Consider the following 27,568-nt stretch of genomic DNA (forward strand, 5'->3'; position numbering starts at 1 on the left):
TTAATGTCTCAATTCTTTCAGATAAAATAATTCACCGCTATAGTCGAGCTACAATGTGGAATTACCACAGCTTTTCCCTGAAGAACTGGCAGTTTTCCAAAGCAACCAATATTACACGTATATTTTACCAAAAATGTTAAAAATTCAAACAGGATTCAATACTTGCCACAGAAAAAAAAATTCTATTTAGAACAAGTATGTCTGGTCTCTATCACTGCTAAAATTAAGCATGCAAATAAATGAATTCTAAAACATACTGGTTATATATTTTGAAAAATTCTGAAAGACATCTCAAAGTAATTTTTAAAATGCCACCAACAGAAACAAAATATTAGGTGCTGAATGTCCCAAATAAGCAAAGTGAAGTGGAAGGAGGAATTCAGCCCATTTGTAACTTTAAACATACCTGAACCATAGTCCAGACGTGCTGTGGATCTGCTGGCTCCCATTTGGTGTGATTCACAAACCCAGCACTCCACTACAGATGTCATTCCTATCACAGAATCACACTTAAGTGAATTTTTAAGGTACTTTAAAATAAATACCAATTTTGTACCTTTCCCTAAAATTTATTATAGTTGTATTTTATATGCAATATGGTAGAATATGAAACCATACGTTTAAACTTGAAGAAAATTTCTAGTATTAGAAATACTGTGTGACTCCAAGTAGCCACTGAAATTCCATGATGGGAATATTCTCAGCACTGTAATGAATTTAAGATTTTTGTACCAAGTGGGAGCTGGTGATCTATGGCAGGTCTGGAGTTTGTGTTCCTGTAGGAAACAAAAACAAAAACATGGCATATTTAAGTTACAAATGTGCTCAGTGCTCCTTTCTCTCATGTCTTACCCAAGCAGGGTATCTGACACAGATTTTTATTTTAATCAAAACCACTTTCCATCTTGCTGGCATGGTAAGACTCATTTGTGGACAAATTTCTTAGAGAGGCATAATGCCAACCTTAATGCAAACAGGAATCAAACGTGAAATATTTTGCTGTCCCTTTATGAGACAAAATACCCAAAGTAGACTTCAAAATATGTATATATAGCATATTCATGCAAAATTACATCTATTACAGTCACTTACAGTGTACTTTAACTCTACGTAAATGTTTAATAGCATCTAGTAAATGTCCAGGAAACAGAAACTACTTTTATTAACTGGACTACACCTTAATGACACAATAATTACATAGTTGAAAAGACAGACATTGGGAAGTCCATTCAAACAGATTTCGTTTGAGATAAACATCATGGGTAAGCCATTATGAACAACGATTTTACAGAGAGGTTAACGAGGACCCAGGGAAGGTATATGTTAACTAATGGCAGGCAGGACAGAACTACGGCTATAACTCTTGCCTTTGGACTTCCAACCCTATATGCAGAGACTATGCCTCATACTGTCAAGCAATTTAAACACACAACATCACATCCAGTTTAATCACTCATGTTATACTTTTGTCAGTGATTAACATGTAACAAGTTATGACATCAGCTTCTGTCACAGTAATGTAGTACCTAACAAGGAAGAAAAAAGGCTAGCTACTTGTATACAGATTTAGAGAAACCATTAAACTCACTGCTGCACACTTTCTTTTTTTCTCTTCTTCCATCTTACGTTAAAAAAACCCCAACTTTGCTCCTTCTAATCTGGCTTGTGGGGACATTATTTCTGTATCATAAAAATCATAACAATTTATAACGCAAAATTTCAGTAATATAGAAATTAAACAAATCTCACATTCCCTGACATAAGTTGATATTTATTTTAATTGAGTGTTTATTTACTTTTATTAGCTGTAAAACCTTAGTTACGCAGAGTTTAAACTGTGCACATTATATAATCTGCCAGTAAAGCTATGCAAAACTAATATTCCCTCATGTACCTAAAATATCTTCTTGATAGCATTTTGAGAGATGACAATGATAACTTTAGTTGATAGCACAACTTTCAAACTGACAGAATAAAATACATAAAATATCTTTTAATATCTCCTGTTCAAAGAAACCACACTGTAGAGCCTGTTTTCAATTATATCAGTTCTGGAAAATACTGCAGCATGCACAGTAAAGAGTTTAAAGTAGCTACAAAAACTGTATGTTTTCATTGTTTCCTCAAATCTTAGGTTCAGCTCTTCCTTGAAAAGTATCTTAAGATACAGTATCCTTTATACGACAGAATTCTAGCCTTCAATAGGTTAACTACAGGTAAAGTTCACTTTATATGTAGCCCATAATGTGAAACATTTAAGAGTCAAAATATCTTCCCCGTATTTTTTCAATAACCTTTTAGTATAGCAATTTCATATACCAAGTGGAATGGGAGAGCTTCATAATGCTGTACTAATTTCTTCTTTCATATGAAGAAAAATTAGTTTTAAAATTGTACTACTATTAAAATCTCTTCAATATAAGATTATTCATGAAGAAAATTTATCTACACTGATGTGCCTTTAAAATCCAGAATCAAGACTCAGACATTTCCTTTAATCAGTTTCCCCTTAACATTACATAAGAGTAAGAGGATTTAACAGGTCACTTCATTTGAAATGACTGTGCTTAATTTTCTTGATCGCTGCCAGTATTCCATCAGAAGTTTATAGATAGTTAAAAGCTTTATTATATAAAACAACTCACTTTATGTCTAAAAGGGTTTATTTACCTGGAATCTTTATTGGAATCTCCAAACAATGCATTTTTGAAGTGGGATCTCTTGGCTTCCACAAAAACAAGCACCTCAGCCTGTACTTTTTCCTGAAATCCAATGTGTTTACTATACGTGACCTTTAAGGTACGGTAATTTTTTTTAGAGGATGCCTTCTAATACCTTAGCACTAATTCCATGTATTTCTAACGTATTGTTGCTAGGAAGAATCATGGAAAGCAAATGGTCTTTCTGAAAGTACTGCCTTCTATTTGGGAATGAGGAAAAAACAAAACCTCAGTAAAACTATGCTAAACATACTTTCACATACAAGAAGTTTTCTAATGAGCAGTAAAGTCTCCTTTTTCTTTCAGCTGTATTCTCCTCCTGCATTTCTGTATAACTTAATTTTCTAAAACTAAAATATTGCCATACTTTCCTCTAGTGTATATCTAACATTCCTTCAAAGACATAGGACGAGTCAACAGGCTTGAGTTCTAACACTGGAATCATATTTCCAGTTCACATTAACAAAATACACATATGCATCCAAGGATGCCTCAGTAGACAGTATCACCTAAAAGACTGCTCTGACATAATCCATTTTTAAAGCTGTTCAGCATTAGACTCGAATAAAGTAACATACAAAATGCAGCAAGACTCTTAAAAACATATATTCCATATGCATCATAATACAAAAATACACGTAAGAACCGATAAATTCATTGTAAAAACTGTACCTGCATATTTTCTCTCAAATCCGTGGCATCCCGAATAGGTTGGAGAGCATTCTTGAACACTTCATCTATTGTTTTAATCCATAATGTTCTCATAGAAGCATATTCCCTCGATTTCTTGCCCTTCCTCACAGAGAGGCCCCGCTTATGAGGTTTCCCACCACCCCTTCGATTAGTAATGGCCACATGCACAAACAAGGAAGCATGTGCTAAAATTTCACCAGTTAAAGACTGCAGAGGAACGTGCCGATAACCAGTCTGTAGACACTCAAAGGGAATAGTGTATTGCCCGATAAACTCATCCCCAATGTAATCATCATCCAGTACTACAAAACGCACCATAGCCAGTTCTGGTAAATTTATTTGAAATTCAAAGCTTTCATCAAAAATTGGATTATCCCCATTCTGATGCATAGTTTTCGTCCTTTGCTCTGCACAGTCGGCAGGGATTCCATGTATTTCAACATAGACATAAGGATCCACAACATCACCTTTGGCACCTGATCCTTTAGGTTTAGGAAAGTTTTGCCCACTAATGATTTTAATATGAAGCAGCTGAGGCGAAACTCCAGGCACGGTGTCTTTCGTATTCGCACTAAAGAAGGATACTTCTTCTCTCATGATAGCAGGACGAAGGACATAGCCACAGTTTCCATTTTGTCGAAACCAACCAATATTAAGATCCATCATTAAGCCAGGTGTTTGAAAGTTCATTGCTACTATCTGACAACCGCATTTCCAAAAGTCCTGGGGATTCATATTACTAGAGTCAATCCTCATAGGACTGGGGAAAACTCTCGCAAGAAAACGTTTGTTATAATTTACAAAGTCTCCTGGGTTTTCATTGGCATATTTGCTAGCAAGCACTTCATTAAATGAGCACACTTCCCAGTACTTCTGGAGCTGAAATGAAACTTGAAACTCTTTGAACTGAACTGATTTACATATGCTTACCAACTCAGAGAGTTCTTTACAGAGCTGAAATCGTTTGCCCATCATTGAGTTTTGCTGTTCTACCCCCTCTTTCCCCACTCTCTGTGACATTTCTGCTCCTTCATCTTCATCTGTAACATCTCCCTCTAGTCCAGAACAATTAGAAGAAAGCTTCTTTGCTTTAATTAGTATTCTCCCTTTAAGTGATTCCGGTGATGGAAGATAAGACTCTTCAATGTTTGGAGACTGTGTATGTAGTTTGTCCCCCAAAATTTTCTTCATGTGTTGTACCATAACTTTCTGCTGCTTAATAGAACAATGATTTTCTAAACACAAAATAAGAGGGTATTCTGAAGCAAAAAATGCATACTTGTTAATAATGTCAATCACACTACGGAAGACAATCTGCGATGTCATTGTATGTCCTGTGTAAATCACAGGCTCATTGTCCGGACCATCCCACACATCCAGTTCAACACTTCGACAACCCATTTTAAGAGCGCGAATGTAACCTGTGATGTCAGAAGGCCCTCGAAACTGATCCTCTATCAAGTATGTATTATGAGATGAATTTATAAAATAATGAGATAAAGGTTGTTTCATATCTTGACAAACTTTTTTATGTTCTGGATCAAATATGTGGCAGTCTGGTGAAGTAAGGTAATTCGTAAACCCATCTAGAGAAAGACAACCCTTTTCCTGGCCCTCTTTGGCTGGCTCGTATTTCTGAATAATTTCAAGGCTTATTTCTTCCGTGACGTGTGCCATACCCTGTTCTGCTTCTAAAAACATCATAAGGTCCTTGGTATCTAGGAATTCTTTATTGCTTGAAAACTGAACCAACAGGAAATAGATTTCAGGTCTGGTACAAAGCTCATGAAAAACTTCAATAAACTCTTCTTTTGTTACTTCAGTACCAGTTTTTTCCCTGGATCTATGTAACTCCTTGAATTTTAGTTCAATTTTATTAGTTTTTAAACCAGGATTTAAGTCTTTTATAAACTGTACAGCATTACACAGGGGTATATGTCCCAAATTATCTACATCTGATTCACTGAACATTTGTGAAAGCCATGAAGTCCGCATATTATCTTGAGTACTTTCTATCATATCTAGAGTATGTTTTCCATAAGAAATAAGGTATCTTAAGCCAGTAACCCAAATATTTGCAATGTCTGCTGAGTTAGCAACAAGATCTAGTGACTCATAGTTTTCTCCATATATAATTGAAAATGCACAGTCTTCTGATATCTGGTCATATATTCCATTGCTGCGAAAAATATCTGTATTTTTTCCCGTTCTTACTTCTTTGATTGATTTAATATCAATCTTTGCTTTTTCAGAATCCTTCTTTGAAGGTTCCCAGCGTAGAGACTGCATATCTGCATCTAAAAGAAAGTATCGGTGATACACCCTAGAGTTGGATCGAATCTTTTTGAGCTCAGAGCCTTCAACCATTGCGTTTATACAGTCACTTGCACTGCTGATCTTTTTCTCAGTTGGCATACTGCTAAACGACACGGTCTTTTTCCGTTCTCGCTTTTGTTTCGTACCATCCTGGTAAACAAGGGGGAAAAGAAGAAAACACATGTCAGTATGATTTTGCTCAACATTGAAATAGGTTTCAACTTATAGCTGAAAGCGTGATGACCATTAAGATGGAAATTCTTACTGGAATAATCACAAATGAAAATACTAATAACGGCTGAATATTTGTTCTTGTCTATGTAAGTAATCTTCCAGGGTTTGTTTTTTTTTTTTAATATTTCGTTCGAACAGAAAATTTTAAAAAGCACGTTTTGAATGCTAATGAAATAATAATGCTGTATAAATGCATTTTATTCTATCAGTAATAACCTACTTACAGAGATAATGGTTTCTACAGCCAAGGCAGTAGGAAGCAAGCTTTCCTCTGAGTCCTTATACAGTCCTACAGATACTTGCTGAACTTAGTCAGTACAGAATATAAGGCTTTAATACCAGGCCGACAGAGTCCTCATGAACACCAGAGAAACATTAATACACAATTAACTACATAAAATCCATAAGACATGGTCCTAATCTAAGTATACAAGACGTTAACAGCACTTATTATGCATAGCTCCCTTCTCCACTGCACCCACCCATGTTCTTCCCATAGACTACCCAGAGCACTGATACATGCATCCCACCTAAACTAGGAAAACATCCACATCAGTCTTAAGAAGCTACACTGAAACACAAGTGACGGGACTGGAGCAGATATAATTCACTGCAAGTTCCGAGTTTCAGGAAATATGACAGTGACTCAAGAGGGAACCATCCCAGACGACTGAAGTTTAACTGGTTCCAAAGAAGCCGCGTAACATTAGAAAGAACTTGAATGGAAAATGCAAGACCTCGTCAGGAAGGGAAGCAAAAGTGATTCACCTTTGCTCTTAAAACAATGAAATAACCCAGAGGTCTTAGTTCACTAGAGAAAGCTTGGATAGAAAACTGGATATATAAGCCAGTTAAAAAAAAAAAAATTATGTCATTTAGCTACCTCTATTTGCTCTTTGTATTCATTCAAACAAGTGCAAATGAATCGGTAACGGATCACTTAAGTATAATCAATTTCATGAGAAAGAACCGAATTTAAGAAAACCGTGTGCTTTCATTATCTGCATTTTCTGAGACTGAAAAAATGCTGCAAGTGTTCTGGTTTTCTTTTAAAAGCATCATGTGTCGTGATAAGCTAACTTTTAGTTGGAAACAATATTTCCATAAAATAATTTTTTTATGTTAGATATCCTATCTAAAAGTGGTGTTCTTACACTCCAGCATGGCTCAAAAAACTACTTTTCCAGCTTTATACAAAAAGAATGTTGATTTTCCCTCTAATAGTTTTCCATTTGAAGTATGTTCCAGCAAATCAGCATTGCTTATATGGCAGAAAGGAGAGGGAAAGAAAACTTTCAACAATTGCTACACTGAACAGATGTTCAAATAAAAACCATCCATTACAGAATGCATTTCCAGTTCAGGGCATATGTACTGTATGTTTAATTTCATTAAATTAAAAATGCAGAATTCTGGTTTTGTAATTTAATTTATAAGCATCCAAAAAGCCTTTCATTGAAAACAATTATTAGTAAAGTAAGCAGACTTAATATTTGCTGTTCCATGTTTGAGAAAATTAATCAACCATACGATTCTTGCACCTTTAATGACAGCAGAATTTGCTTTACACAAGTTCTCAAGAGATCAGTAAAAGTGAATAACCCTACAGAGGACTGTTTTATTTCTAACTCCAGATAAAACACCTGCAATGGATACCACACAGGGCTGACTCTTGGAATCTCATTACATGTAGTTTGGGCATGAGGATTGCTTTCAAACAAAAGTCAATTTCCTTAATGTAAAAAAATAATAAATTACAAATATGATTTTTGTTTACAAAGGTTTTTTTTCTATTTTAAGCCTAGCTTCTTGTCTGGCTACCCGTCTATCGACATCTCCTAACCTGAAAAAGTGGCAAGGGACAGCCCCACAGAAATGAGCAATGGACATTCCTGTCCAATATTTTAGGGCTTGGAATGAAGCATGCTGAAACTCACTAATGCTCCAGATTTCTCAGTCACAGATCTAGGAGGCGAATATATTTCTTGAACTCTTCAGTGAGAGACTGCTGACAGATAACGTCCTGACACCAGAACCGTCAAGGCCTGGGAAGTATTACAAGTACTACCGTGCCTGACCGTGATCAGTATTTCCAAGCAGAAGGAAGGTCTTGCCTTGCTCTATGGTCAGGATTGTGTCTGATCCAAGACACTGAATGGCAAGGGAGAAAAAATCTGCCATTTCTTCATGCCATCTGATGTAAATAGGTCCATCTCAAGGCAACCCCAGTCCCAAGTCTAGTTACCTAAAGACTGAATTGGAGATTACACATGCGGATCAGAGGAATAACTCAATCTACCACATATGGAAGCCTATTTTGCTTGCCTGCCAGATGAATTTGAAGCCAGTTCGACAGTATTCTGCATTTCTGCAGAGTAAAGCAATCTCACCATTCTCTTACTCACATAAAGCCTGCTGGTGATCGACATCACTGTCTGAATGTGATGACCGTGAAGACAAATTTTAAAATACTCTTGTGAGTTTCTCACAGCTCTGAGCTCCAGAACACCCTTCATAAGTTTTTGCTTCTCCAGACATCAATGATCCTGAGCTACCAGATTGCCTGTGCAAGTCCCCATCCTGACAGAGACATGCCAGTCACAGTCAATCTGCATAAACAGAAGAACTTAAAGGATGTTTTCCCAAAGACACTGGCCAGAATTATCCACCTGTCTGAATTATCCACCTGTCTGAAAAGAAACAGAAAAGAAACTCTCACTCATACGTTGAGAATGTAATTGTATAGAGTGTGCACAAAATGTATGAAACAGGTTTGTGAGCCTCAGAGATACAGTCTGGCATGGAGAAGGAGGCAGATATATTCTGCTATATGATGTGGAGGATTTCACCCTGAAAGTGGGGTGGTATTCATGAACTGGGTCAGGTCTCTCATGGCCTTAGGTCTGTCTTGAATCAAAGAGACTGGCACATCAGAAAACTGTATGTATCTGAACAAACACAGGAGTGACTTCTCAGCATTCATGAGACTTACAGTGTTCTTGATGCTGTTCAAGATGCTTAAAGTGAGACTGGCTCTACAGTGCAGATGCATAACTCTGTCCATGGCAGAAGCTACAATTTTTGTGCTGAAACAGCTTTCAGAGTCATTCTAGTATCTCTCACACGATGAAGGCCATGTCAATCTTCAGATTATAACAGGTACTGTCATCATAACTCAGGACTTCCCCTAAAGACTGCTTGTTCTTCAGAAGCCTTTATCATTGAAACCAGAATGACCACCTCATCAATACATTTCCTAAAACGACATGTGCCACATCCAAAGTCACCTACAAGAAGTTTTGAGAAACAGACCAGACCACAGATAAAACTGTTGTGAAACCTTGCTAATATCCGCTACAAGTGACAACACAAAGAGTTTAGTTTATCCAGGAGTTCGTAGCAACACAAAGCGAAGTATCTAGCAGTTTAAAAAACAGAAAAAATCCCAGCTGACAGCTATGGCACTTAAGAGACAGAGACAGCTGGAGAAAATGGCTTAAAAGAGCGTACAGGGAAGCGTATCTCCATGACAACTTTTTTTTTATTCCTCTCAAGGTACAGACAAAGAAATGGTGTGTGACTAAGACAGCACTATCTACAAAACAGAATTCTGGAGACAACAAAGAATCTTGAATCAGATGCTGAGAGATACGCACATCATTCCTGAATAGCCAAGCTTTTAGTAGATGCAAATTTATGATAAAATTACTTAAAGAGCAGTGCCAATAACCATGGGTACTGATAGGGATGGAGATCAGAGATTTGATATCGTATAATCAGGATGATAGAGGAAACAATGAATAGTGCAAGGTTTGTAAACATCTACTAAAGGAAAGGATGCAGAGAGTGAACTTTCTGACCTGTAAATGCCCAAACGAATCATGCCCCAGAAGACACCATGAGGAAAGCGGTGCTTCAAAAAACATTCAGTCCCGGAGTTACCAAGAAGTTTAGGTACTGCTCCGTACAGCCGTATCTAGAACACTTTGGGAAGAAACTTATAGCACAAGGCAGGGGCCTGCCACCCCCCTGAGGTGGGAAATGAGGGGCCGCAACCGGAGCACAGTGCAGGACAGTCCTTCCATCTGCCAATACAGAATGGTCCTTACACTTGCCAATGAAAACTCCGGAGATGGGTGTCTGCAATCCTGCCTCTCTCCATGACTAAAGCAGCTAGCTGCAGCTTTGATGCGGTAGTTACGCCAACTGGGATTTGAAGATTACGGCCTCTATCTGCATTTAGCCCACTAAGGTACTCCTTTTGGGACAGAGGACTTTACAAAGAAAAGACAATGGTAACAAGAAGAAGTGGCAGAATGACACATTTTTAGAGCGCTCATCTGGGAAGTGAAAGTCCGTGATGTCATTAGTCCATAAACATTTCACTGGGTGACCCTGAATGCAAAACATACAAGCAGTCCACGCAGCAAGGACCCGAACACTGAATTTTGCCCTCTGAGAGGAGTACCCACTTCCCCAGGTGACGGATCCTGCTGCTTCTTGTTTATGCTCTAACCATACAAAATTTCCATTCGTGTTTATGTACCAGAGATTCATCAGAAGCGTGGAAGGCAGCTCCATCCTAGTCTTGAGAGCATGTGGCTAGCACATGAGGAGCTGCACGTTTGACGATCCCCAGGCAGAAGGACTAGAGCCCCATCACTCAATGAGTCGGTGAGTGCTCTGCCAACAAAGCAACCACATAAAAAATAGAGCATAAGACGCCTCCTCTCAACCCCAGCACCTCACTGCAGGCTTTCTGACTGTAAATGGCTGAGCTTTGACAACGTGTGAAGAAACTCACACACCTTGTGGCAATGATGGCACACAGTCTACAGGAGCCACAGTCCCAAGAATGTCTACTTAATTAATCCCAAACAGGCTTAGAAACAAGATGGATGCTGAGCCATTCCACCTAGCAAAGATGGCAATGTCCGTATGTATGTGTAGTAACAACACTGCAACCATGTACAGTGTCTCAAGAGCTTTTAAATAAATCAAATTTTTTTTGCATGTAAGTTCTGAATTAAGTGATATGTTTGTGAATCTGCGGGTCAGTGTGGGGCAATACTCTGAACAATTACTGGTGAGTAGGTAAGAAGACAGGCCATGCCTAAGTTTGGTTAACTTTTTTTTTTTAAATCACACTATTATTTAATGTCATACAGCATAAAGGCTGTTTTAGAAGTAATTTAATGTACATCTGTAGTCAACAGTTGCAATACAATTCACTACTTTATGATGAGAACAGAGAGTCTAATGATCTTCATGATGAACATAGAGTGAACTACTCTTCTGACACTATACAACTCATTGATGACTTGCTTTTATAGCGCATGTGATACTTAAGTCGCCAATTTGAGTATGAAAACTGCCTGTCTTCATCAAATGCAATTCAGCAGTAATTGCAAAATCACCTAGCTTAACAACATGATGTATAACATAAGCCTATTTCAGGAAGTGGTTAGTTCAAAAAAAAAAAAAAATTGAATTTTTGTTTATTTAATTAAGATTCCTAAGCATTTTTCTTCAGAACTCTGCAAAACAAAAACCCTGAATTTTATAGATTTTCTTTATACTTAAGAAAGCATTCAGGTATGTCTCTATACAGCTAGGTCTATTCAAAAGAAAAAAACACATATATTTAAGGCAGTATTTTAAAACATTCCATTTCTATATGTATTTTAATAAAAATATTATAGTATCAGTAATTTGTTCTTTTCCAAGGTTCCACCTGTGGTTTTAGAGATATAAATGCAGACATAGATCAGCAAATGAGTTACAAATACAACATTAGTATCTCTTTATAAATATTTTCATTGCAAAAATATTTAGGATTTTCTTTGAAAAAATATCTTTAATTGATACGGCAATAATAAACAGGACCACTTATTTTTGCAAACACAAAAAAAAAGAATTAATTACTATGTATAGATTGCCTACGTACAGCTGCCAGCTCATTCCAGAGCATAATATGCAGCATTATAAAAGAAGCTAAGCAAGTTTTTGTGTGAAGGAATCAGTAGAAAAAAGGAAGGAAAGTAACAGGTAACTAAAATCAGCAACGTTTCATCTTGTTACACAAAATTTAGCATTGATTTCAAAAGTTACATGCAGTTAAAGGCAGAGTGAGTGTCTTCTTTGGAAGGGGGGGGTGGAAGGGAGAAAGGGGGAGGGCAAGAAGAGAGAAGGTGGGGCAGCAAAGGCATTTCACCATTAGGAGCCATGTCCTCAAAGGCCTCAAAGGTCTACGTCCTTGGTGCACCCTCCCTCAGCCTAATTCTCCTGGAAGCAACAACTCAGCAGAAGAATCTGCTGACAGCTGCCATTCAGCCTCTTTCCTCTAGCCAAGTATCTGCGTTCTTCCTAGGCAGTACCTTTTAAGTTGCCACTACTAGGAGATTCTTACTAACACAGTGACCCAAATTCACTAAAAAGCACGTACTTTATAATGCTTTAACAGCTGTCCAAAGCTTGCAGAGCATGTGAAAATCAAAACAAGAAAAAACTCTCCAAGTAATTAGCAGTTCAGCTAACAGAATCCCAAACACTTCAGAAATGGCACATATTAAATCACATCATGTACAATGGTTTCTGAATGGAACTGTAGCCACTGTTTAGTGGTACACGGCACTGAGCAGTTGCATTTAAGACAAAGTAAAGAGTCCTCGACTGAAATAATAGGCATTTGGGGGGGGAGACAAAACATCAGCTATTTGAAAACACAGGGCCTCCCACTCGTAGTGAATCACTATATTTGAGCTCAGCATTTAAATATTTTTCCAAACTGGTATTCATGCCATATCTGCTGTTTGCAGAAATCTTTTAAGAGAAACATATTTTTTCAATGTGTGGTGGGTTGACCCCAGCCAGACCCAGTTACACAATGTTATAAATAACAGTGAGGGGGGGAAGAAAAATATGAAGATTAGCTGTACAAGTAACAAGTAATTTTTTTTTTTTTTTAATCTTTTTCTATTAAGGGGATTCTACTATTAAAGGAATATGGACACAAGGGCAAGTCTTAGCTCAATATTCAAACAAAAATTATCTATTTTATTTCAGATCAGCTAATTGCGTGGTTTCATGACACAGCTAAACAAATTCCCTCTTCTTAATTTTCTGTCCTGTCTCTTCCTCCTCCTGCCCCAGCTGCATCTCCCTTCTCCCCACTCCAGCTCCTCAGGCCCGCATTAGCACCTGTCTGACACACAGTAAGTGAATCCACCTTACTACCTCAGGAAACGAAAAATCCCTTTTTTGCTGAATTAGTTTTCTGCAATTTTAGTGAGCTGAAACAATTTGCCATGCGATCAGAGAAGTATCAGAGCTGGTTCAAAATAACCACTAGAAACAGGGAATTGATTAAAAATGGGAGGAATGAACAGAATTACTCACTCTTATCAAGAAATTCATTCAGTTAAAATCAATGCAGTTGAAACTGTTCTGTTGAAATCAGATCCTCTATGACCTAGCAAGAGAACTTTATGTCATTAGGGAAAACAAAATCTGTCATCTTGGTCCACCTCACAGAATGTACATCAACAATCTCCTAAACATACTCAACATAAAGGCAAGGTGTAAGAAAGAACTACCAACACCATAAAATAACAGAATTGAGGTTCTTGGGGTTGCTTTGGCTCATTTTGTTCTGCCTCGCTTCAAGAAAACAGGACACCAGAAGATTTATATTACATGAGAGAGATCACTACTACACTACCTATTAGAAAGAGCAGAGAAAAATGGTAGCCTGTATTGTCCTTGTTGCTTTTAGAGCAGACAATTTAACCCAGTTAAAGACTGTGACTGCGATGAGCAGGGAAATAACAGGATATGGTTTTGCAAATAAAGTCTAGACGAAGGCTCTCTTTGTAAAACTTCTTACAGAAGAGCTTATTTAGTCATTTGATCAGTTTACCAAGAGTAAAGAAACTTTTTTTTTAATGTTTTTTGTGTTGATGTCTACAGTATCCCTAGGTTCTTCAAAGTTCAAATGCTCTCGCAATATGTCACAAGGGAGCTTCCCGTGAACTGCTACAAGGCAGATGCTTCTTCCACCAAGATGCCCAAGACATCCACAGGCACGCTGCCACTTGCTCCATCTCGCTCCGCTCTTACAGCTGACGCAAGCTGAGCAAGGTAAGAGAATGTCCTAACTCCAATGCTAAAACTTGCTAAAGCAGCATGAACACAGTTCGTGTGTCAAAACGCTGTATTATATTCCTTCCGTTAGTGTTTGCAAGTCATGTTGGTTAAGTTCTACGAAGAGAACTAAAAAAGAAATGACAGCTTGCTTAGAAAATATTCTTCAGTTAAGTGACAGAACAGCCATTACACTGAGCACTCCTGGTTTTCCTCGTTTTCAACTGGTGCTTTGAAGTTTTAATTCTGAGCCCGAGTTTTAACCTTAAGAGACTACATACCAAAATAGTTTAGCCATTTCTTCTTGTATTTAATGGCAAAATGCATGCCTGATCTCTTAAGATCAATTAATTAGGTTTTTAAAAACAAAATATTAAATCAAAGTGGTATTTCACTATATTAATTCAGCACACACAAATCCGTATGTTTTTCAAAAGAAGGTAAACAATCTGATATTGCTTAGTCTGCTGAAAATAAAGGAGTTTGTAACTACTTACACTGTGTTTGATTTTGACCTAAATTTTAAAAATCAGCTATATGAACTAAGACTTCTGCATTCTGCAGTTTCATGCTGCCAAGTATGTTTGCCTTATAGCAGCAACTACTGTCACTCACAGAAATGCAGTTAGGTTACGTTTATAAAGCAATACACATAATGACAGAACTTGATAATATTATATCTGAATATTAAAATACGGTAGTAAAAATTACATTCAAACACCACTGAGGCATTCTTTCATATTTAAGTACATCTGCATATTTATGATATTAAATTATGATACTTGGTTTCAGGGGTTAATTTACAATACAAATGAGAGGGGAAGGGGAAAAGAAAAGACTAATCTCTAAAGAAAATAAATAAGAAGAATCTAAGGAAACTGCTCAGACTGCTGTGAGCACTGAGAGACCCAAAGCCTGAGTTATGCTTGGCATGAACGTCTAAGTTTTTAATTTTATTGAGTCAGTTACAGTTCAGGCTTCTGGGCTGCGTTTCCAATGGAGCAAAAGAGGTATCCTGTTTTCACAAACTCAATAAAAGCAAAACATGTATATTTCAGATCCAAACAAGCAATATTTTAACCAAATTTGTATGAACTACAATAATAATTATATGAAAACCAGCAGCTACTATATACTGTTCAGTCTTAAAATGAGGAAACCTCATTGACAGAAAATTGTAAAAATTACTTAATGGTCTGAAAAGGCTAATAACTCTAGATAAGTAAGTAGAAAGTATTTTAGACTCCTAAAATGTGGCAAAATGTATGCCTGATCTCTTGAGGATCAATTAATTAGGTTTTTAAAAACAAAATATTAAATTGAAGTGGTATTTCACTATATTAATTCAGCACACACAAATCCGTGTGTGTGTGTGGATTGTGATTGCCAATCACAATTACACACTCTACTTTAGACTAATTTCTCATGTACTAAGAAATTATTTCTGAACTATGGCAAACAGACCATTTTAACTACTATAGAGAAACTCATGTTTATTATAACCATTTATTTTTTCAGCCATCAGTGATCAGAAAAAGGAAAATTATATATGCTTTCAGCTTGAAGAATAACTGAAGATGACAAAGCTGACACTGCAGAAGACGACACTGGAGGATTCTAATGTGCAAGTTGCCTCAACAGGTTTCAATATGGCTCAGGAGTGAAGAAGCCTCTGAGCCTTTGCTGTCATCCTTAAAACCAGCAAGATGCTCTTTCAAGCACAACTATTTAAACTCTGAGCATTTCATTTTCAGTTCTTCAATAATGTTTTAAATACCCAAATATTATAGCTAAGATACACTTTCACGAACATTTTAATCAAGACCTATCGACAAGATTTAATATGCAGACTACTACAGCAATCATTCTGAAGATGAATCTCAGATTTTTTTCAACTACTCATAGCTGCAAGTCAGTTCCACTGGTAGAAAGCACAGCATTTTTCCATTTCTCATTTCAAGCATAAACAATTTGACTGAATTGGCAAAGTAAGTAACTTCCGTAACACAGCTGTCAAGCTTCACAGTTTAAAGCAAAAATAAAGCATGTGGGTGACTTATAACACAATAACCGCGTTTAAAATTTTTGTAATTTCAGATACAGCACAGGCTCTGCAGAAAGCTGCTTCCTTCACCTCTCCCTGTGCTGCTCCTCTTCAGCATCAGAGAGGAAAGAGAAGCCAACAGCGGGACCAGCAAGAGGTGAGTGTGAGCGCTGGCGCAAGCCTCCCTACCCTTTCCCACTCCTGTTGGTAAAGCCTTCCCAGCAGCTTTTCCAAAGTTTCCCACAGACATAACGGTTGGTTTTGTTTTGTTTGGGGTTTTTTTTACCAGCTTTCCTACCCAGGCCCAGACACTATTCTACCTGATTCACAACCCACAAGGCAATTTCTCTGCAGATTTGTGCAAATACAGTGGTGATCTTAAGTTAAAGACTGCTGTTTCTACATTACTTCCAAAATAAGCAAAGTAGAATTAAATGAGGCTTTGAAAAATTTGGCAATGGTGCAAAAAAAGCAAGACTCATTGAAGGTGTTTTGATGGAGGTGGCAGTCCTCTGTTCACAAAATAGGGAAACAATGTGTCAGCCTCTCCATTGTTACCTTTCAGAATCAGTTCATGAACCTAACTCTACAGCTTTCCTAGCAAATTAAATTACTTCTGAAGAACTTAAGTTTGAATTATTACAAGTAACATAATTGTATGTATTTGTATGTCTGTTTCACAGTTTTGTATGATTTAAAATGGTAGAACTGCAGAAGACAAGTAAGGAATCATTCTGAGGGATCATGCTGAAGGACATTTTCAATGCCAAGAGGGAAGTTATTTTCAGTGAGAGTTGGGGTGCCCAAGCCCTTCTGCATTTAACGGTATTAAGTTTCATTTTATGAATATCAACATTCCTATGTTCTGCAGGTCACCCAGAGCTACGGGAGACAAGACAACAAACCACCTGACAAAAACAAGCTTGTAGAGCATGCATCTTAGGGTGCCATCACAGGTATGTACTCCATGATGCAACTGAAGTTACATAAATTTAAATACTAAAGAAACAATTATATGGAAAAGGACACCTTACTCCATGCAGGCAAGATTCATATTTTTCAATGCTGCAAATGCAGCCAACGAATGAAAATAATTGTGTTTGTTATAAATGACTAATTTAATCAGAAAGCAGCAAAGTACGTTGTCTCTCCTCTACTGTGGTAAGTAGTCTACGTGATATTCCCTTAACTGTCAAACAACTCTTGCTCACAAAAAATGAGCAGCAGATTGACCATGGATGTGTTATATAACTTAAAGGACTGACTTTTTCACACATCCATACAGGTCATCCCACCCAACCTCTCAGCACAAGGTTATGACTAAATCACACAATTTCACTTTCACTGATGTGACAAAATGTTCATTTCCACCTGTACTGCCAATTCTTACATTTTGTCCAAATTTCAATCCAAATGTCATCTGCTCTCTTGGAAAGTTCCTGCTGTCTTTTTGTGTCCTTTCCTGTCGCTAAGTGTTTTCCAGGAACAACACAGAAGTAAAATTATCACCTAAAGGTTATTTTATCGAAGTAAAACATTCAGGCTTACGAGGAATAAAATGTAGAAATTTTTTTAATTCTAAAAACTATCATTACCTCTGCCCTGCAGCTTTCTATTCATCAACCAATTTCCTTCATTCTAGTGATTGATGAATGGTGTCTTCAGATCTGCTTCCTGACTGATGGTAATTGGACTAGCAATTTTCATAAGATAACTCTAAAGAAAGAGATGGAACTTCACAAGCTGAATTGTTCTGCTTTTGTGGTTTGAGATAAGTTACTTTTTGTCAAGCAGGAGAGTGACCATTACCAATATTAACTCTTCAATGCCATGAAGAGTTCATGTACATAATTCAGTATTAAATTAAGTACAATAGTTAGAACTTTTCAAAACATACTACTTGCTAAACAGAGATTATCTTGCAAATTCTTCTAAGTTGCTGCTTCAGCCTCATTACTTAGATGGCAATGATAATTAAACAGTGATAATTAACTTTATTTTTAAGGAGGACAATTCTTATGAATTAGACAAAAAGTATTTATTAGGTTAACATCGCTCAGCGATTACACAGGCAGAGAAGACATGAATCCAAGTACCTTTGCTAACCACATACTGCTGCTTCTGATACGTTTTCCTTGTTGATTTTCAGATGTAATTTACAGTTGTCAAACAATTATCGGAAATTTTCATTCTGAATGCTACATCAATGTCTTTCTTCCCCCTTAACTCTGTTCTTTAATTATTCATTACAGTTACAAGCACTTAGGAAAGAACAGTGAACTATAAATATTTAATACAAGATGCCTGTAACAGAAAGACATGAGAGAGACTACAAAAATCAAATAGTATAAAGTATTTGGTTTATCCTAAGCCAACAAACAATAGGCAAGGCATACAATCTTCAGATTTAAAATTTATATAAATGTTCATTTGACAAATCAAACCTAATAAGTCATCTGTATGCTTTACCAAACAATTACAATTAAACAAATAAAAATTACCAGGTATAGCAGTTTTCTCCAGACTTCTACTGTTTTAAAGGGGTCTATTTTGATCATTTGCTACAAGTTTACCTTGTGAGGAATGCTGAATAAGCATCACTACAGGACATTACAGTTTCAAGCAGTTAAAGGATGCAAGAGTCAAGAGCAAATGCATTGAAGACAATTTCTGAAATCCCATCTACAACAGCAGCATCTTAGCAAACTGTTGATGATCTTAACACAAATTCTCAATATAGATTAGAATTCTACCACTTGGGGTGGTAAGAAAGTACGCAAGAATTTCAAATATCTTAAAATAAAGTTTACAACCCTTCTAGATGTGGAGGAGGGCTACGTATCCAGTATGCTTTCAAACTGCAGTATAATATGGCAGGTAAAAATAATCCTACTTTTAATTTTCAGAGCTCACTGTATTTAACAATTGGTATGGGCGATAATGAAAATATAGTAATACTATAGTTGTGTTCTGTGGAGGAAACGATAATTACTAGGAAAACAGGACTCTTTTTTTTAAGTCACTAAGACATACAAGGGAAATATCATCAATCTTTCATTAAAATATTCATGTACCATATCTCAATACACTGTATGCAGCTTTCTGAATATCTTACACATCACAAATACTCAAAAGTCACATTGTACAGCACAAAAATTAACTCAAATGACATCTAAAAACTAAAACCAATCATAGAAGCAAAACAATTTTCTCATCCATTTACTTCAAATTGTATTACTGTCTGCTCACTCTGAAACCAAAAGCCTCCACTGATTCTGCTCACAGCACAGAGTTATATCCCTGTCCTTTGAAATCAGGTCAGTGTCCCACCACGAAGGCCCATCTGCCTAAACCAATGGGAAAAAATGAGCATGCCTTGGGTGGTCAAGAAAAGGCTGAAGAAAAGTTTAGATAATACTTAGAAACTATATTCATTTTCCTTATCTCAACCTTATCACCACCCACAACACTACCTCACAGTGATTAAATGACTGCATGAGGAGAAGTTTAGTTCTTGTTAGATGTAGCAAAGAGAGAGAAACTAGAATTGTTCCATTACAGTCATCCCCCTCACTCTCCCAGCTTCCTACATTCAACTGTTTATTTTCTATTTTGTTATAATTACTGATTTAACAAAACTTTCCAAACACATTTTAATATTTCAATAGTTCATATTTCATTATTTCAACACTATTTAAACATTCATCTTCAACATGGAAACATTTGTGTAAAAAATGTTTTCTTTTCCTAATACTGTTAATCAGAACTGAAAATAAATCACAGTAACCACTTTTGTACATATAGCATACGCAGATACTGTAATCAATATGTGGTGGAGAGTATATTTAGACTATATTTGAAAGTTTGCCTGTACAGTGGACAATAACGTAAAGAAAATCCCAGCTGTAAATTGACACCAGTGTACCAGAAAAGTACTAGAATGGACACAGTTATATCTGCAAATGCGTCTTTTGGTTACCTGGCTTACTCCTCTCAGTAGTTAAAACTACACCAGCAAAAGAAGCCTGCTGTTAGAATCTGTGTAGTCCCTAAAAATACAGCTGCCCCTTATGTCACCTATACCAATAAATCTAGTCAAAAAGCAGACAAGCCTTCAGTATTAATACTTACATCTGAACCCTGAGAATAAAGGCAAGCATTCAAGGGCTGTAAGAAAAAAATGAAGGAACTACATTTTGTATATTAAACAACTCTCAGAATAGTTTCACTAATACACTAAATCCTCTAACTTCTTACAAAGCCAAAGAGATTATTAGATTAAAAAAATGAAAAGCACTGACATTAAAATTGAAAACTCTTGCATTTTTGATTTAAAAATAGATTGTATATTAAACGTTTTAAAAGCACATCTTTAACCAAATTTACCCGGATTTCCACACATTTTGGTAAATTCATGCTGCAACATGACTTGCCCTGTTGCATTCAACAGAACTAAAGTCTGAAGTGACAGACGAGCCAAAGGGAAGCGTAAAAACTGAAAGGAAGCAGATGTGCCATTAGTGGAATGCTGCTTTAGAAGATATAGATTTCTGTACTAAGACAGAATAGAAAGAATACATGTAAGGGAAAATAATTTGCTGAATGAATTTGATGCAATGGTTAATTGAAAAGTTAACAAAATTATTAAATTATTTGAATACTGCATCTTGCATATTTATATATTTGAATATATAATTCATTATCTATTATCCACTTTGAATTCTGAACTAAAAATAGTCACATTATAATGGAAAATGCTATAAATCAACCAATTCTCTGAGGTACAGAGTTAACTGAACACAGCAAAGGCATTCTGGCAATATTAAGAGAACTGTCTATTCATATCCGTAGTAACTTATTGCTGGCCAATTTTTCTGTATCATCGGATTTTAACTGTCAGTATAGTTTAGAAGGAAAGAACAAACAGTAAGTGGTATAACTATTTCATTGGTGTTTGGTAACTTCTCATTCAATATATGTTGAAATCTTATTTCAGTAACTTGCTCTATGCTGCAACTCCATTTCAATCATTTACCAAAGTGTAAGTCAGCTATTTGAACTTGTCGTAATAGGAAACAAACTAACTTTACAATAGAAAAGTGCACAAATTTTACAAATGTGGAAAATCAACAACAATTTGGTCCCAGCCTATTGCACCAGATTATCTACTTAAGCATTTTTTAAGAACAGTTGCAGTTGTACACATTACATCATAAAGGATTCATTTTGGGCTCAGTAATTTATTATAAAAACCCTTCATCTCCTGCAGGTCCCATCCAGCACAATATTATTTCCAGAATGTTAAGGAGCCCAACCTTCAGACACCTCTGTTAAATGGTCTGCATTCAAATACAGCAGAAATACCCCAGTTGACATAGAACCTTTTACTCTTTTCCCTACCACAGTATTTGCACACTTCTCACAATGGCATTTAGTTACAACAAAAACTATTTCTTAAAAGCAAACTACAGATTTATGAGAAGGAAATCATGGCAGAGTAAGCTTCATGATGATAAAAGTGATTGAGATAGAAGCAGGCTGTTTCCAGGGCTACCAATGAACCATATATTATGCTTTAGATGGTTTCCTAGGAAAATAATCCTAGGGATCGTCTATGTGTGTCTCTTTATGTATCCTCCTCCTACCTTTAGAATTTGTTTCTTGATTTCAACTAAATCTGACAAAAGAGGAGATCTAAAGATGACTAGGCGTCACAGGTTTTCCAAAACCAGGAAGAATCAATAAAATTCAGATTATAAAAAGAGCATAGATCAAGAGCTCAGACCTCCCCAGATCCCCAAGTCAACCAAGAGGACACAATTCTACTGGAGATCACATGGCAATAACCTCGTGGCAGACACAACTGAGCCCAAAGCAGAGAAAAGATCTTGCCACTTTCCACAATGTCCTGTCTCCCAGAGGCGAGTAAAATTTTAGCCCAAAGAACAATTTTCCCCCTTCATTTTTTTCATCCTGGCTTCGTATAAATGAAGCGGATATACAACACTCAGACCTAAACATCTGAACTACCTCTGTTCACTGTGTCTCACTCAGATTTCCTCAGCAGACATTACGGCACGGCCAAGAACTCCCAAGGGCTCGATAAGAAAAACAAAAGCTCGTTGTATAACATTATCAGTCAAACCCTGCTCCAAGAAGGGCAGGTGTAGAGTACCTATCTCTTCAAAGACAACGCTCTCTGCTACTACAGAGACTAAGATTCCTTACCTCCTCTAGGCAAGACACCAGAGAGACGCTTATCTCACCTGAGCACGGCCTGCTGTCTTCCCACAGAAGTGGCTGGCAATTTTGAGAGAGAACAGGAAAGGTTTCAGAACAGACCTTAACCTGTGTCAAAATCCCTACTGTGGTAAACAGGTGTTTCTTTCGATGTCGGAAACTCATGTATCGCCTGAAGTGCTTAAAACCAGCACTGTACTAGTCACCCTCTTCTTCTGCCAAGACAGCTGTAAATTGCATCTAAACAAAACCATCCATCCCACTGGCCTTAGCAGGTACTGACAGGGGGTGGATACACACACCAGCGCCACGGAACTTCCTTTTACGAAGACAGTCTTTTGTCTATATTAGAACATCTGAATTAAACCGTAGGATTTCAGAAACAAGTTCTTTGTGTTAACGCAGTACAGATTACCCTAATCCCCACTGATTTATTTTCTTAGGGGAGATCAGAGCTTCATAAGAGGTTAACTGAAGTATTCTTCTGTAGACATTGCTACTAAAGGGCCACGGGCTTTGTGCTAAAATAACACCAAAAACCTCAGGCATGTCAGGTTTTGTCTGGATTTGTCTTGGCCTGCCTGGAGCTTTGTTTTAGCTTGTCTAGTTGTAACAGCAACTTGTCTAGTTGTAATAGCAATAGACCAGGTGATTATTATTTGCTTGTTTTATATTTTGGTCAATTGTGCAATGTAACACTATGTATTTTTATAGTTAACAGACAGTAATAAGGAGTAGGTGTCCTGTGTAGAATAAACAGTCCATGACCCTAGAATAAAAACACAGCATAGAGCACAGAGCTGGGAAGACAGCAAGGGCCTTGAAAGTACACAGACCGGATGATACTGGACACCCAAAGGATTTAACAGTCCATCCATTACTGTTAGCCAAAGGAATGCAACCTTGGAAAGTGGGTAAGAACACTTTTAAGGCAAAAAAGAACAAATATGAACATATGTAGAAAACTTGAAATGATGAGGTAAGAGAAAGATGTTGAGCATGTTAAAAAACACATTAAAATGATCCCAGGAAGATCCTAGAGTGACAAGGAGAAAAAGAAAGGGAAAAAAAAAAAAAACAACACCCAACATCATATTCTGCCTGAAAAAGCACCGCTTGCTGACAGGACAGCCCAAGGCTGAAGACGACAACTTGCCTTGACACTTGGCCTCATCCCCAAATGAAACCATTGACTGTCGCATCCATCCCTAAGGGCAGTGGACGTCTGACCATAACGTCAGAGAAGGGTATATACTAAAAACCGTGTGTGTAAGGACTTTAACTACACATAATTTGAACTGTGTTACTATCATAAGTGGACTAATACGAATTCTTTCATTAGACTTCTAAGGTTTTATGTAGACAGGCAATAAATTGTTGCCCTTCCCTTAAGGTGTATCTCCTTTCACTCATAAGAGTTTGAGTGTAATAAATTGGTCAGAATTCTGTAACCTGGACGAACCAATTGGTAACACTTCCCTTCCCATTAACAATCATATAGGTTGCTTATCTTCCCACACCCAAGTAAATAACCTCACGATACTTAGAATCACATTTACTGTTAGCTGATATCTAATATAACTTAATAGTGCGCACCTGTTAAAAGGTTAATAGTGATTGGAGAACTCATTACATATGGATAAATAATCCTTCATAATTTTTGTCTCAAATATACCAAGGACACTTAGTAACTGATAAATTAAGAAGACAGCTTCAGCAGCACCTGTTTTGTATTTCCAGACCTTTTCTATCCAGTCTTCAGTGCAGATATTACACCTGTAAACTAATGAACGATAACCTCAGAACATCATAAAGCACACAGATTAGAAAACACATTAATGCTGTTCATCTACTGACTGTCTCTGACTCGGAAAAATGAAGAAACAGTGACCACTGGTTAGATGAAATCACACCAAAATGGCTGGATAGAACTACGTACATGTGGCAAAACTCAGAAAAAAAACCCTGTAATAAGAGCGTAGTCAATGTCAGCATATTCCTGACAATAGTATCCACACAGGATCCAGAAAAGCCTTTGTTTATTTGCTCATACCAAACTTTAACTTCTGTATCACTGAAGTCCCACCCTGTCACAGACACACATAACTGTTTAGGTTAGAAGGGATCTCTTGAGATCCTGCAGTCCGACCCCTCTGCTCAAACAGGGTCACATAGAGCAGACTGCTCAAGAGCATGTCCAGTTGGATGCTGAGTATCTCCAAAGACAGAGATTCCACAACCTTTCTGGGCAACCTCTTCCATTATTTGACCACCATCACATTAAAAAATGTCGTCTTGTGTTCAAATGGAATTTCCTGCGTTTTTAATATATGCCTATTGCCTCCTGCCCTGTCAGTGAGCTCTACTGAGAAGGGTCTGATTCCATCTTCTTCATTCCCTCCCACCAGGTATTTATACACATTGGTAAGATTCCCCTGAGCCTTCTCTGCTCCAGGCTGAACAGTCCCACCTCTCGCAGCTTCTCCTCATATGAAAGATGGTCCAGTCCCTTAACCCTCTTTGTGGCCCTGTACTGGGCTTGCTCCAGTAAGTCCACATCTTTCTTGCACTGGAAAGACCCAAACTGGACTAACTACTCCAGATGTGGCCTCACCAGTGCTGAGTAAAGGGAAAGAATCACCTCCCCTGACCTGATGGCAACACTCTTCCTAATGCATCCCAGGGTACTGTTGGCCCTTTTTGCCACAAGGGCGCATTGCTGGTCAGCTTCTCATCCACCAGGACCCCAAGGTCCTTCTCGGCAAAGTATGAACATTTTCATGTTTCATTGATAAGTGCCTTAAAGGACAAAAATAGCTAAAGGACTGTCAAGAGGAAAAAGAAAAGTTGAGTTAACAGAGTAGTGATACACATACTATTGATGATTTTTATCACAAGTTAGAACCATTTCTATGTATTTGCTTATTTTAAACACAATCCATTTTAGGACCTTTGCTCCTAAAGGTAGTGTGCTCAGTGAAATAAATGGAATGGAAATTCATTATACAGAGGGTTCATATTGTCTGCAACATATGATAATTTTAGTATAATTTAGCAGTTACTTGTGTTCTCAACAAACAAAGTGACAATGTTGTCCACGGCTTCTTTATCGATTGTTAGGAACTCCTTTGCTTATTATTTAATAGCCTGTTCCACTAACCATTATCAGCCTCAGAGATGAAGCAGCTGAATATATCAAACTCAGTAAGACTTAAAAAAAACTTTCAAATTTCAAGGTATATACAGTATATACAGCGTAGGGCATGGAAAGACACCCCCCTTCCATTATGTGAATTCTTACAGAGAAAATTGCTTCTCTCTCTAGCATATCAATTACTGCTGTGCTTTTAGGAAAGCATGTTGAGAAAGCAACTGGCTATGGCTGTATTAGTTTGACTAATAAACAGTGTTAGAAATTTCTTTATCTTCACAATATTTATGCAGCTAACAGACTTTTGTTTTATATCTTTATAGGACACCAAGATTCATAATGCATTTTATTCTAACAAAACCACATATGCAAGTATATACATTAATCCTGAAATCATGGAATCATAGAATCATAGAATCATTAAGGTTGGAAAAGACCTCTAAGATCATCCAGTCCAACCGTCAACCCAACACCACCATGCCCACTACACCATGTCCCTAAGCGCCTCATCTACACGTCTTTTAAATACTTCCAGGGGTGGTGACTCAACCACTTCCCTGGGCAGCCTGTTCCAAGGCCTGACCACTCTTACAGTAAAGAAATTTCTCCTAATGTCCAGTCTAAACCTCCCCCGGAGCAACCTGAGGCCATTTCCTCTTGTCCTATCGCTGTTACTCGGGAGAAGAGACCAACACCCACCTCACTACAACCTCCTTTCAGGTAGTTGTAGAGCGCGATGAGGTCTCCCCTCAGCCTCCTCTTCTCCAGACTAAACAACCCCAGTTCCCTCAGCCGCTCCTCATAAGGCTTGTGCTCCAGGCCCTTCACCAGCTTCGTTGGCCTTCTCTGGACACGCTCCAGCACCTCCATGTCCTTCTTGTAGTGAGGGGCCCAAAACTGAACACAGTATTCGAGGTGCGGCCTCACCAGTGCCGAGTACAGGGGCACGATCACCTCCCTGTTCCTGCTGGCCACACTATTTCTGATACAGGCCAGGATGCCGTTGGCCTTCTTGGCCACCTGAGCACACTGCTGGCTCATGTTCAGCCGGCTGTCAACCAGCACCCCCAGGTCCTTTTCCTCTGGGCAGCTTTCCAGCCATTCTTCCCCAAGCCTGTAGCGTTGCCTGAGGTTGTTGTGGCCGAAGTGCAGGACCCGGCACTTGGCCTTGTTGAACCTCATACAGTTGGCCTCAGCCCATCGATCCAGCCTGTCCAGGTCCCTCTGCAGAGCCTTCCTACCCTCAAGCAGATCAATGCTTCTGCCCAGCTTGGTGTCGTCTGCAAACTTACTGAGGGAGCACTCGATTCCATCATCCAAAGCATTTATAAAGATATTAAACAGAACTGGTCCCAATACTGAGTCCTGGGGAATACCGCATGTGACCGGCTGCCAACTGGATTTAACTCCATTCACCACAACTCTTTGGGCCCCGCCAATGATCAGTTCATTCACACATCCTTCTATGTTCTGTAAATTAGAGAGAAAACATACCATTTGGGCACATAGCCTACCCACTGGTTAATGAGAAAGCACCAATAGAAGCAGTGCTGAAAAGCCTTCAAAACAATACTACACATACCACAATTTACTGTTTAGCTTGTTTATGGTGATTCTAAACATTCTGAAAAACCTCAAGATTGTATCTTCTATGCTCTTCAAGATTTATGACTTACAGTCTATGGTTTTCTTGGAGTTTCTGGATCATTTCTAAGTGATACATGAAAGGTAACTCAAAGCAAGAGCACTGTTAGACACTTTCCCTCTTATAACACTACTAGACAACTCTGGGGATCTAGAAACTAGACAAGACTAAAATGCACTAAAAAAATTGCACAAAGTTCAAAAAGATTATGAAATGTCGTTATTACATAGCCCCAAACTTTCTGGAGCAGCTATTGATTTTTGGAGCTCAACTTTCAGCTGCTTCCACCAAACCTTTTTAAGTGATCTATTTTCCTGACCCCTAGCAAAAACCAGTCACTCCTTCAACGAGGAGCTGGAAGTCAGGCACCCCAAAATGAACAG

The 27,568-nt window shown here is 37.7% G+C and overlaps 1 protein-coding gene across 1 annotated transcript in view; it reads right to left on the bottom strand.

The window, feature by feature from the left end:
* PLCL2 (phospholipase C like 2) overlaps positions 1–27,568 on the bottom strand; it is a 109,036-nt gene that overhangs the window by 45,060 nt on the left and 36,408 nt on the right. Inside the window, exon 2 of the mRNA XM_075143447.1 lies at positions 3,393–5,879. Coding sequence (XP_074999548.1) covers positions 3,393–5,879 — 2,487 coding nt within the window. The remainder of the gene's footprint in view (positions 1–3,392; positions 5,880–27,568) is intronic.

Source organism: Calonectris borealis, chromosome 2 (genome assembly GCF_964195595.1).
Source record: "Calonectris borealis chromosome 2, bCalBor7.hap1.2, whole genome shotgun sequence".
In the NCBI taxonomy this organism is placed as follows: domain Eukaryota; kingdom Metazoa; phylum Chordata; class Aves; order Procellariiformes; family Procellariidae; genus Calonectris; species Calonectris borealis.